The sequence below is a fragment of the Ostrea edulis genome, chromosome 10 (assembly GCF_947568905.1).
Source record: "Ostrea edulis chromosome 10, xbOstEdul1.1, whole genome shotgun sequence".
Lineage (NCBI taxonomy): Eukaryota > Metazoa > Mollusca > Bivalvia > Ostreida > Ostreidae > Ostrea > Ostrea edulis.
Genome location: NC_079173.1, coordinates 31,705,226 through 31,719,794, shown reverse-complemented (window position 1 = coordinate 31,719,794; position 14,569 = coordinate 31,705,226). Strand labels below are relative to the sequence as shown.

The 14,569-nt window shown below is 35.2% G+C and overlaps 1 protein-coding gene across 3 annotated transcripts in view; it reads left to right on the top strand.

The window, feature by feature from the left end:
- Positions 1 to 761: 761 nt before the first annotated feature.
- The window catches only part of LOC125665783 (secretin receptor-like), a 97,460-nt gene continuing 83,652 nt past the window's right edge, over positions 762 to 14,569 (top strand). Inside the window, exon 1 of one of the 3 annotated variants that reach the window (XM_048898657.2) lies at positions 762 to 910. In XM_048898657.2, coding sequence (XP_048754614.1) covers positions 893 to 910 — 18 coding nt within the window. In that variant the 5' untranslated portion in view covers positions 762 to 892. Of the gene's footprint in view, positions 911 to 5,118; positions 5,509 to 12,810; positions 12,939 to 14,569 lie in introns of those variants that run through there. The other 2 variants (XM_048898653.2, XM_048898656.2) reach the window with 2 other exon arrangements.

Below are 14,569 nucleotides of genomic sequence, written 5' to 3'. Positions count from 1 at the left end.
CTTTCAACTACGAACTACTTCTTTAGTGTTATTTGCCTGCGTGATAATTGCGGACTCACAATATACAAATCTGTATATTGTACTGCGTCACATAGAAGAGGTCTATTCGTAGGTGACGTAATGAGGCCTCGACGGGGAGTTTGTATGATAAACTATGAAAAATAATACGATTTAACATTTTCGACAAATCATACAAGGGTATTAAAGGAATACTGGTTTTCTGAATGTAAGGAGAAAATCTATTTTCGTAATAAATTGACAAAATACAAGCATAGGCATGCAAAACATGTCATTTACCGCTATCGCTTGTTTTCACTTGTATGTGGATCAAATAAACCAAGTTATATGATTAAAAAATCTCATTGCGAGCGTATGAATACATTGGGTTCCCTGTTTGAATACCTCACGGCAAATAAACCTCTCCGGATCATTTAAACCGGTGGTCTGACCTCAGCTATTTTGGATTAGAAATGGCACTGACGTGCTTATTAATTAATTTCAAATTCACCATAATCTCTGTCCTGAAGAGGAGGAAATCCATTCCTCTTCAATAAACATCAAGCTGATTGATCGTTAGTGAATTCGTCAGTGGTCGATATCGTCATTTGATAATAAATGCAGAATAAAATTGCCTGACAAGGGGTTCCGAGAAAAAGGACGGTGCTATTTTTTTTTAAAAATCGGACTTCATTATCTAATTGTAATACTATATGTGCAACACGTCATATGTATAGAGTTTACTGAAGCTAATTTAGGAGATTAGTCTTTCGTTAATTGCTGAATAGGAAGGGGTGGCTTTCTCACTAGACAGTCATGGACCAGTTATGACTACAGTGTATATTGACTGTGCAGCGTGGGTTAAAATTTCAGACAGACAGTACTCTACTCTGACATGGACACGATTTCCGTAGTAAGTATACATTGCTTTTTTGCATGATATTGTTAGATTACTCTGATTCACTTCCTGGATTTGTGTTTCAATCAGTTTTTTAAGTTGTTACAAACTTATAGATACTTTGTCAAATGAAGATTTTATTCCTGTCAAAAGAATCTGAAAGGAATATTTGAATGACAACTAGCAATATAACTATGAAATAGAGTAATGTATTGCACACTGAATAAATTCAAGCGGGGAAGTCAACCTGGATTCTGCTTGGATTGATTTATACAGAATTTTACTATTTATAAGAATTTAAAAAATAAATGTTTGGAATTTGATAACATTCGGAATCACCGTGTAAGGCTTTCTTTCTAATAATAAATGACGGAAATTTATTCCCTAACGATCCACGCTCCGGTCTGCTCAGTTTTCCGGCTGTGATTCGGCTCCATCGGATTTGAACAGAAGGAAACTACAGCCAATATAAATCTTTAGATCAAGAAAAGAGAAGCATGACTTATGAGGCACAAGCGAAACGTATCCATGACTATGCACCTTAGTTCGATGGTTTTTGTCTGAAGTTTTTAAAAATATGTTCAAAACTTTCCATCGCACAGAACATATTTCGCCAATTAAGGTCCCGTATTTAATGAATAAAAAAAAAAAAAAAAAAAAAAAAAAAAAAAACCTGACACGAATCACATGCAAAAACGGAAATAGAGGATTTAGATGTAGTTATCCGTAAGACGCGTCCTTTATCCGATGAGATTAGATTGGTCGAGGCTATAAGATTCTTTACTAAGCAAGGTTGTAAATACCGCGTTACTGGAGCTCTCGTTAAAAGAAGTCTAAAATAGTATACTTAAGCAGTGAATTATTATTTTTTGAAAGATGCAGTTTCATAGCTGCAACGGCGTGTACAAACAAATTGAATAACGCGCGTATTTAAAAAAAAATCATTCATTGTTAATATTTACCTATTTGAAACCTTTTTAATGTGTGCGTATTTCATTTATATCTTAAATCTCCCAACTAATTCTTTGGGAATGTAGCGAGTAATGGAACAGCCATGGGAAGCAAAGTGTGATGTCATAACGTAAAAGAAAAGAGTGCGCAATGCTGAAAAATAATAATAATCCAACTCTTGAAATTATTTTCAATTAGATATTATAAACATCAACTTATTAACAAAGTTGTACTATCTGAACTGGGTTTAAACAGTTCATATCTTTTTAAATCTATCTAATTGTAAACAGCGTAGGTATAGTCACTATAGGTGCTAGTCGGCCATGTTGTCACTTTGATAAATTGAAAGTACAATTACTGAAAGAAGAATTGTTGAAAAATCCCGCACTTGGATTAATTTCTTGTGTTTGTTTGGTGATATTAACCACATTAGAGGTAAAATCAACTTCTCTGACATCAAATGAGGTGCACTTGTGTTGTCTGAGACGGGAATGGACAACAAAGCTTTGTTTTCATTCTGCACACGTGCGGCCGAGCAGATCCAAGACGCAACGTTAAATCTTGCACTCGCAAAACATGCCAAATCTGCTACTTCATATCACAAAAAGTATACGAGATACATAGATATGATTACTATATATAGAAAGTACAGATCCTATAGAGTATTAGGGCATAAAATAACCAACTTCTGAAAATGGGCCAAATATGACCCTTGGTGTACCTTCTTCTTTCATTTTGGGGTGTTTGTATATTTTCCTTCTCTTCCTGTTGATTTGACTGACAGTACGCTATCGCTAACCCCGCCTACATACATGCTATTGAATTTTATTACAGTAAAGTATGCGAAAAGTTGCATAATTTCTCGCCATATTCTGGTCTTTCGAGACTTTATATGTACGAAATAAAAACTAAAACGCATTTACGATCGACCTTGCGTATTCCTTTGGTAAATCTCAGAACCATGAACACATAGTCTAACTATGGAACAAGGTAGCTGAATTCTAATTTTTGTTCATTGATTACACACAGTACATTTAGTTTTCACTAGAATTCGCTGTGGTAAGCACGGGTATCTGTTTAAATGCGGACCGAAACGAAAAATAGAAATGAAACGAAACCTACTGAAACGAAATATAACGAAACGAAATCAAACGAAACTTTCGGGTTGACAAACACATTTTAAGCGGTCCATCGATTAGCATCAAATATTGTTTGAAAAGCTGGTGTATGAACAATCAGAAAACAAGAGCATGTGTAACATATATTTCGTCTCTTACTGCTGAAGTTCGAGTACTTTCAATCATGAACGAATCATAAAGTGCAATATTGTGCGGAGACTTACGGTAAAGTAGTAATACATGTATAAATAAGAAGAAATTATTATCGTTTTACAGTAAGTCTAGGGATAACTCTATATACTTTTGAATAATTGCGCAAATATGTTATTAGAACTTGTTTGTTTATCTTGTAAAACAAACAATATCCACATACATGTACATACATTTGTCTTAAGGTTGATCGATCCTCACGTGACTTTAAAACAATATGAATGTAAAATGCATTAATTTCCACTCAATATAGTTAAAAATTAATGACCAATGAAAATGTGTATGTTACCACATTTTTAAGTATGTCAAACATACCAAAAAAAACCCACCAAAAAACAAAAACAAAAACAAAACCAAAAAAACAACCCAGAAGTATATGTTAACATCAGAAAATCACACATTTTTGTTATACAGAATAATCAAAATAGATAAAAATTTGTTGAAATGATAAATTTTAAATGTCAACAGTTTAGAATAACTGCTGATTCATAAATATGTACAAATTAATTGTGGATATTTGTGAAATCATGTATAATAGACGTGCAGTAGAGGGAATACCAGCATAGGAATTATTGCCCTTGACAACATTTTAAAAATTATAAATAATTGATTCTCTATGGAAAATATAAACTTTTTTTAGTATCAATAGTTTACCAGAATTTTTATTCTATGCAGGGAATAAAATTCCTTTGAAAGATATATTTCTATCATGCACAAAGTTTAATTCAATAAATATTTTTGCAAAAATCTATGACATCACATGAGGATCGATCAACCTATATATATATATATATTTGTGTGTGTGCTTTCTTGCTTAGCATGTGATAAATCAACAGGGTCACGTTTTGTATAATGGTAACGTACCACTCTCACAAAGTGACTCTACATCTAAAATGAACAAATCTTACTATAAAAGTTAAAGCTAGCATATTACCTATCTCAAGACTTTTTGGACCAGCTCGCAAATCTCTGGTCACTAGCTACATCGTTGTTAGAAATATTTTTCATTCCCTTTGAATGAATTCGAGTTCTCTCTAATTAACGTGTTTGAAAAACATTATGGATTTTGCGGTCTCATCCGAAGGACCACGGCGGACACGCAAAATCAAATAGGGCATTTAATCGCCTCTTACGACAAGCAAAGGATACTGAGGACCTAGCATATCCCGATAATGTTTCACGTTTGTAAATTTTTATATATCCATCCAGTCGGTATTTAAAAAAAAAACAATGACGAAAGGACAATAACTCTTGTTGAACTGTAGGGCACATGTGACGAATATGACATGTGGTTAACGACATGGGACGGACGGACGGACAGACGGGGTTGTGTGCTACGCTTTTCTTCAGTTGTACCTGTATTTTTCTTAGAGACTTTCTAGAAAAATAAGGCTCTCAGATAAAAAAAAAATCCTTCAGAGACTCACCTGCGTTATTATAATGAAACTAATTTATGTGTCATGGTGTGAGTATATTAATAGGTATTCAGGTTGAATGCATTTCAGCTCCGTCATGTAAATGATGTCTATGATGTAAATGATGTCCATGAGTTTGTACAATAACATGAAGACGCTGCTATACCAATCTTCAACTCACACAGTGCTCAGCATGCTCCAAACACACACGTGCACATCCCCAACAGAAAATGTTGAAAATGTTTTGATCGCTCTAATTTGATAATCTGTCGTGAGGAAATTTCCTTGGTCTGCCATGTAACTGTAATTGATGATATTGATAGTTAAGCATTTCAACCAGAAAATTTTAGCAACAGGTGCGATCGAAGCAAAACAAATGGTCTGCAAGTTGGCTTGAAATCGAAGAAATGATTATAAATACCATGCACTCATATTGATGGAAAACATTCACCTATCACCACTCGCTATCTCCGGCGATTAACAGAGTTTCAAGCAGTTATCCATTAATGCAGGCTTTACCTCCACATTTATTAAACCTTCAGAGATACTAAATGTTCCATCGATACCTCCACTTAACGAGGGTATCCAATTGTTTCGCTCAGTGGGATCACGTGACCTACGAAAGATGCTTTCAAATTAACGCTCTGATACTACAATGGGCAGTTCATTCAATTTTTTCTCTATCTCGTGAAAAGAGTTTATTTCCGTTTTGCTACCCACATATTTGGCGACGATTTGATTGCTTTGAGAAGAGGCCAAGATATTAACGGCATTAGGGAGAGAAAACGAAAATTTTCTACAAATTAATTGAAGAGGAAAACGAAATACTAAAAGCAAGGAGTTAAGGAAATTAATTCCGCTGAATATGGCATACCACATTTTGGAAAGCAATTCCTCTACCTGGGCGACTACTAGTTTGGTGAGTGTATGATTTTCTGTAATTTTTGAGAATCCCATGTTGTCTGTGCAATGCGATAAATTCTGAGGCAGGATGCTTATAATTTTACCATGTATAGTGAATAAGTGGTCTGCTTTGTGCTGTTTATTTATTTATTTAGTTATTCTTAATTTTTTTTAATACATCAACATAAACTTGGCATCGTGTCAGGTATTGATATAGATAAATGCACAGTCCGTCTATCTGACTGGAAGAGGAGCATTCTACGATTAACCAAAAATGATTTCATTACGCTAAGGTATAGGATTTGTTGCATATAAAAATCTGTCACATAGTAAGACTATCATTTCTTTAATTTTCAGTCTTTTCTAAAAGATATGCAATCTCTGGAAGACATTACTTCCATACACATCTATATTATGAAACCTTTGATCTGGTGATGCATACAGTTTCATATAAAATACGAATATGTGCTTGCATTGTTTTATTGCACACGTAATAGAGTATAATTACAATACAAACATCAACACATTCGAGATATAGTGAGACCACCGTAAAGTACAAACTACCTCGTTTTCTTCATATCAAACACGACTGACTATAAATTGAAAATAAGCTTTCTCATATCGTAATCAAAGGGGAAATGGTAAGGTTGATGACCGCTGAAATTGTTCTGTTTGTTTTAAAATCGCTGATGTTTATTTCATTGTAAAACAAATCTGTTAATGTAGACCATGATACATAATCACTATGGCATGTTGGTTTGAAGAACAAAAAGAAAAAAAGAGAACAGTTAGCAAAACTTTTGTTTATTTCCATATATCTTTGTCATGTAGAGGCATATGTAAATATATGTAAATCCGACTAATAGTTCCATTAGTGATATTGCCGATGTAGGAAGGTCCATCACCCAGCCCGCCCCTCCCTACAAAAGAAAAATCCAAAAAACAATCTGATAGTTCTTAAACATTTCGTGATCCATTTGATGTACTGAATAAATTCAGTTGAGACCTTCAAAGGATATAATAACACCGGTACCAAAACATTACCAATATTTTAAATACGTTCGTGATGCTGTCATTTTTGGAAACGGAACATTTTCATTATCTGAATATTGTTACAGTTTTCTTACTTGAAGCGAAGCATGTAAGAATCGTTTTTAAAGAAATGCTGATGACCATGAACCCGAAAATTACAACAGTTTTTGGATAATTCAAAATCAATAATTACTTTCACCAAGATCTTAAAGAAATCCAGAGACCCGTGTCTCTGGTATAAAGAGGTTTTCAAATTAATAAAGAATACTGAGAATTTCAATATTGGATAATCTATCATACCTCCAGCACATTCAGTGCGGATTCTGCACAGTGTAACTCAAACATTCAGTGCGGTGTCTGCATGATAAGCATTCATTGATGCACGTCAAACATTCATTGTTGATACTCCACGATGAACGTCAAACATTCATTGCGAATTATGCACGTCAAGAATTGATTGCGGATCCTGTACGTTACACTTCAATCATTCATTACAGATCCTGTACGATGTACGTCAGAGATTTATTACGGATTCTGTACGATGTATGTCAGGGTTTTTATTACGGATCTTGTACGATGTACGTCAGGGTTTTATTACGGATTCTGTACTACGGATCCTGTACAATGTATGTCAGGGTTTTTATTACGGATCTTGTACGATGTACGTCAGGGTTTTATTACGGATTCTGTACGATGTATGTCAGGGTTTTATTACGGATCTTGTACGATGTATATCAGGGTTTTATTACGGATCTTGTACGATGTATGTCAGGGTTTTATTACGGATCTTGTACGATGTATGTCAGGGTTTTATTACGGATTCTGTACTACGGATCCTGTACAATGTATGTCAGGGTTTTTATTACGGATCTTGTACGATGTACGTCAGGGTTTTATTACGGATCCTGTACAATGTACGTCAGGGTTTTTATTACGGATCTTGTACGATGTATGTCAGGGTTTTATTACGGATTCTGTACGATGTACGTCAGGATTTTATTACGGATTCTGTACGATGTACGTCAGGATTTTATTACGGATTCTGTACGATGTACGTCAGGGTTTTATTACGGATTCTGTACGATGTACGTCAGGATTTTATTACGGATTCTGTACGATGTACGTCAGGATTTTATTACGGATTCTGTACGATGTACGTCAGGATTTTATTACGGATTCTATACGATGTACGTCAGGATTTTATTACGGATTCTGTACGATGTACGTCAGGATTTTATTACGGATTCTGTATGATGTACGTCAGGGTTTTAATATGGATTCTGTACGATGTATGTCAGGGTTTTATTACGGATCTTGTACGATGTATGTCAGGGTTTTATTACGGATTCTGTACAATGTATGTCAGGATTTTATTACGGATTCTGTACGATGTATGTCAGGGTTTTATTACGGATTCTGTACGATGTACGTTATGGACTCATTGTTGATTTTGCACGATGGCAATTTATGTAACAAAGGAAAATCGTTAACTAGCCAATATTTCAAGCGTGTCGGTAGAAAAGATTCAAACCTCACTTATCCCATTTGCTTTTGACTAACATGTCTAAAAATGACACTAAATAAATGCATATGTATTTATAACATTACCATGGTGATTAAAATCAATCACCGACACTGTGAGGACGATATGGTAAAGATCAACTTCTGTTGCTTAGCAACGGATATTATTATGTTTCTAAGGATATGTTACTTTATGATAAGATAATTTCTACATTATATCAAAGGATCAAGCATGAAAACTGGTTGTATTGATATGCCTAGTGGTTCAAAATGATAAGTAATTCTCCGTTATAATATTCACAACGAGTAACAGATAGTATAATGTATATAGCAGATAGTATGTTTTTGACCCGATCATCCCTCAGTTAGCCATTCCTGTTCTTGTCAGTGTAATTCCTCTGTAACCACTCAACAGAATTTTATGAAACTTCGCTCACTGCGTGGATGTGCACATTCGCAGGTTTTATTTGGTTGAATCATGCCCCTTTTGAACAAGGAAGTTTCTCCTCCGTCAGTCCTGTTTTTGTCAGCTTAACTCCTCTGAAACCACTGAACAGAATTTTATGAAACTTTAGAGTTAATAGGAAATACTGTGCAGATGTATATATTTGAAGGGAATTCTGATTCATTTTTTCTAGGAGTTTTACCCCTTTTGATCATAGAAGTTGGGCCAAAATTAAATCTATTACTGAAACAGTTTGTCAGCACCACTCCTCTGAAATTGTTGTACAGAATTTTTTGTAACTTTCTAACTCATACGGTCATACCGTTTAGATGTAGGGGAGTCTGGTTCATTTTTTCTAAGAGTTATGCCCCTTTAGATATAGAAGTTTGTCCAGAATATACCATTTGATACTCCTCTGAATTGCTGAACAGTATTCAGGGGCGGATCCAGGAATTGGGGGTTAGAAGTGCAATTCTATGAGGCATGGGGTCTGGGGGCCGCCTTGAGGCCCCCAGTGGGTCGAGGGCGAAGCCCTGGTGGGGGCCCAGGGACCAAGGCTCCGGAAGTTACTAGATTTTACAGATTTTATAGTGTTTGAAATATGTCTCCTATGTAGTCATATTTACTATTTTCTGTCATTTTTAATAAGGTGAAATAAATAAAATGACACAAATTTTAAGAGTTTTTGGAAAAAATGTAAGTTCTCCCAATAAAAGTAAACCAATAAATCAAAAGATTTTGTCATTTATTTCTCCGAGAGTGGAAGACATTATTGCTTCTTTTATCGCTTACATTCTTCTAAACAAGAGACACAGATTTACCTTAAATTTCAAAATGTTAGGTGCCGCGTTCCGCCACTGGTATTTCATGTAACTATATTTACATTTTTGTATTAAACTGTACCGACGTCAGTGTCGTGACTATATTTAGACTGTACCAATGTCAGTGTAGTGACTGTATACACTGCACATGTACCAATGTCAGTGTAGTGACTGTCTATAAACTGTACCAATGTCGGTGTAGTGACTGTCTATAAACTGTACCAATGTCAGTGTAGTGACTGTCTATAAACTGTACCTGTAGTGACTGTCTATAAACTGTACCAATGTCGGTGTAGTGACTGTCTATAAACTGTACCAATGTCAGTGTAGTGACTGTCTATAAACTGTACCAATGTCAGTGTAGTGACTGTCTATAAACTGTACCAATGTCAGTGTAGTGACTGTCTATAGACTGAACCAATATCAGTGTAGTGACTGTCTATAGACTGAACCAATATCTGTATAGTGACTGTCTATAGACTGTACCAATATCTGTATAGTGACTGTCTATAGACTGTACCAATATCTGTATAGTGACTGTCTATAAACTGTACCAATGTCAGTGTAGTGACTGTCTATAAACTGTACCAATGTCGGTGTAGTGACTGTCTATAAACTGTACCAATGTCAGTGTAGTGACTGTCTATTAACTGTACCAATGTCAGTGTAGTGACTGTCTATTAACTGTACCAATGTCAGTGTAGTGACTGTCTATTAACTGTACCAATGTCAGTGTAGTGACTGTCTATAGATTGACCAATGTCATGACAAGGCTGTAGTATACCATACAGTCAGACAAAGATTTACATTGACCAGACGTTTGTTGTTGGCAAAATAGTGAAAAGTGTAAGTAATAATACGTCAAGTCCTAACATATGGTTAAACATCGAGCATGCATCAAATTGCTACATCAGTCACCAGCAATTATGTATACTGTACATGTTAATTAAGGAAGCATGTTAAACGAATCATTCCAGTGTGCATATTCTTTTGAGATCTCTTTGGACATAATTATTTTTCATGATGATTTTGTGATTTTGTTCCGTACCCACAAATGTAATAACTTATTTTTTTTTAGATAGATCATGAGGGTATAATTATACTTTTGCTATGTAATTTCCAGGAGGTCCTTACCCCCTTCCTTCAACCCCCTTTTAGATCCGCGCATGTTCTTAGCCTCTTACTTAGTTGACTTCGGTAGCTATAATCTTTAAAAATGCAATGGATATGTTTCGAAAAAATAATCAAGGTTTTATATACTTCGAGTCTCTTATAAAACAACACCTCTGGTCGGCGCGGGTTCGAATCCCGCTCGCGCCGGTAAGTGAGAAAGTTTCCCAGTTTACTTTCGGAAGGTCGGTGTTCTCTTCCCAGGTACATTGTATCTGGGTTCTCTCTTCCACCAATAAAAATTGGGCGCCACCAGATAACTGAAAATATTTTGAGTGTGGCGGAAAACAGCGAAACAAACAAACTCATAAAACAACATTTACCGGTATATAAAAAAAGTTATGTAAGGGTAATCTCCCTTGTATAACCAAACTTATTCTTCATCAGAATGGGAGACAGGTACGCTTAACGAGGAGTAGACCGTCGTTGCTTAACTTGCCTGATGTTTCTCTACAATCCATATTCCTCATACCCTTCATTCTATTCTCGTGGCAAACCACATAATGATCAACACCAGGAATGTCGATATTACAGAAATATCCCCACGTGAAATGAATTCTTACAATGCATTCAAATTATTCAACTTCCGGTAATAATTCACAAAAATAAAGATGGATGTATATTGCCTATGTCAAAGTAGTACTGCTATTGATTGATGAACGTGTCGTTATAGGGCTTTGTATAGAATATCCCACACGAAAATAACTAACCGAGGCATAGGTTCCTTATTGAAACAAGCCACCAGACAAGAAGCGAGAATAAAACCGCTCTACATCTACCCAAAAATTGTAAACATAAAGTGGAAAATCCCAGATATCCTTCTCTTCTTTGAAAATGAAAATGTACCATCTGAAATGAACGCGAATCACGACGGAGAAGGCATGAAAATCACGAGTAATGCACATCCATATGATATTGAGGGGAGAAAAATTAATTCGTAGAGTCCTCAGAATGGCTTTGTAAATATTTACAGTACAATAGAAAATCAGTATAGCTGTGATATGCTTTGTCATATTGCTGTTGGGTGTTGCAGTGGGTGTAAGTTTAGGAACAAGAGTTCACAATTCCGTTTTTCTTCAATAACTCTAACTCTTACAGAATTTAGCCGTGAGAAAAGTGCTCTCGTTTCTTTCAATTCAAAAGAAAATACATTGGATTTTAGTGGGGTTTTTTGTTGTTGTTTTTTTTGTTGTTTTTTTTTTTTTTTTTTTTTTTTTTTACAAAAGATTGTCGTACCATTCCAAAGTATTCCATGCTAAAACTTACCTTCAATAAACACATAATTTACGACAGAGTTTCATAATTCAAGAACAATATGTTTCCGCATAACATCGAGTTAATACTACCAGCATCTACCTCTCGTTTGAACAGAGAAACTCGATTTTTTGTGACTCTCTCTCTCTCTCTCTTGAGTATATGTTCTGACAGGCTTGATATGAACAATTTCCCGTTCTTCATGCATTTCAACAACTACATGTATCCATTGTCTTTCTGTGAAAATGTAAGTGTTGATACATTCTCCTCTGTGTAAGCCCCCTCCCTTTTTCACGAAAAAGCGATAACTACATGTAGCAACAGAATATTACATTTGCTATCATTTTTAACTAAGTATCAAATATATGACGATGACGATGCGTCGTACCGTAGCTTGGGTATCACCATGACATCTTTCCGATGAACAACTTTCATCTTTATGCCAACGATATCAATATCGGGGGGGGGGGGGGTATTTTGTTTGTTTAATGAGACTTTCTGTCTTTCTATATCTATTCAACTTTTATTTTGTTATAACTGTTGATGTATACAAAGCAGATACTTCCTCTTTGCATTCTCTACCCAGAGTTCCGTGCGCTCCTCGCACTACACCTCTGTCAACGGCTTTTTACAGAAATCTTGTAAAAGTTTCTTTGATCCAACATTTATGTTTTGGACTAAATATTTAGTCATATTATGATATGCTTTGGTGCAATTAAATTGATGCTTACTGTAAATTGTTTAAAATCGCCGTTTTCTGATCATAAATTTGGAACTACTTCGTAATGTGCGTATGAATGTAGGATATACACGTGGTGGAGATTTAAATGTAAACATGGAATCAAAAGTAAGAAAGGCTGTGAAAATACCATAAAACTTGTAAAATAAGAGACAAACAGCTAAACGGTAAATATGCACTTATAAAGTGTCGGTTGGCTATGAAAAGAGCCTGATGTATCACCTGTTGCCTGAACTTTTAAAGGGAAAGGAAACCTAGAACGATTGTTTATATCATGTGATTATATTGTCACGTGATTCCAAGCGTATGTGAAGCTTGCGTAACGCGCCCTCTGGTGAGAGAATGTTCCTCTTTGGTGAACTTGAGGACATAAGCGATGTTTCTCAGTAATGTATACTACTGTTGTGAACTTGAGGACATAAGCGATGTTTCTCAGTAATGTATACTACTTTTGTGACGTTCAGGTACAATTCACTTGCATCATATCTTGTTTCTACAGAAATGTTTTGGTATATTAATGATTACCAGGTCTATTTTAGAGAGCATAATTTGATAGTTCCTGGTTGTGACGAGTAAAAGTGTAAACCAAGTGTTAGTATTATAGAAGTTTGTATGAATGGGTATTATTAAGCTATTGTAGCAAAGAAGTCAAGTGTTAGTATTACAGAAGGTTGTATTAATGGATATTATTAAGCTAGTGGAACTCTTCATATAAAAAAGATGTTTTTAAAAAAATGGCAGAAACGTCACATATAACCTTAAAGGTCAAGGTCATAGTACTGTGAATGATGAAAGTCTTCAATCGGACGGCAAAGTATCGATAGCCATGTTCGGAGTGTTTCACTAACACATTTTATATTATTCCAAATAGGCTAGCTGTTGCATGCACAACAGAATGGCTTTTGTGTAAATGCAAGACATCGTGGCTTTTTTCTCCTAACAAAGTCTTCAGACCAACTGTGCAGGTTTAGAACATTTGGGAAATTGACCTTATCAATAGTATACGACCAGCTGAACAAGCTTCACATTGTGAGGAATACTCTGGATTCAGTCTACGCCGATGTTTTCTTATCATTTCTGTGATGTACATGTGCATTAAATAGCTTAGTTAGATATGGTATCGGAGTGTGTACAAACTACAAGATCTAATTACAGTATCAGAACAGCCATTGAAACACTAAATAAACTCGTGATTAGAAGGCCCGCTGCCCTATCACCTATGTCAAAAGAGTTTTTAAAGGATGATTGCTGACCGAAACTGAATATATTTAATGTCGAAATGCTCTAGATCATGAAAGAATGTTGTTCAGAACTAAACTAAATCTATTTTGGTAGAAGTAAAATGAATACAATTTAATTTATCATATGAAATGCAATTTATTCCCACGAGGGGTGTATAAAGTTATATAGGAAGGAGTATTATTTTTCGACTTTTGAACATTGTAGAAAATGTCATACTTTTTAAAGAATATATATATATATATATATATATATATATATATATATATATATATATATATAGACTTCGCAACCCTTTACCCAATAGAGGTTTCAAAACATGCACAGACCGCAGATGTCAATTATGCAAATATAGCTCAGAAGCTTTAGCAGTTCTGTCACAGGTCACTGTAACAAACAATTGGGAAAGTTTTCCTGCAAAAATAATAACTGCATTTATCTCATCAGTTGCGATGTCTGCCAGAAACAGTACGTAGGAGAAATAGAGCTTCGCAAACGGGTCAACAACCACCGGTCCTCTGTCAAAACCAAGAAAGATTTGCCAGTTGCTACACATTTCAATGAAACATGTAGTAATCATTGATAGGAGGTAGGAGGGCATGACAATAGTGGTTATTAACCATGACCCAAGTTAATTTGATACCAAAAGAAAGCAAAAGGAGCAATTCTAGATGTACAGACTGAAGTCATTCGACGCTCATTGAGGATATCAACAAACCTACCGACTTCACCAGGATTAACACCAGATTCTGAACTTCATCTACTCGTTTGATCATGTTCCTAATACTACAGCCATATCTTCCATTTCATTTCTAGCTTTAAATTCCTTTTTACTGGTTTCATATGATAATTGCTG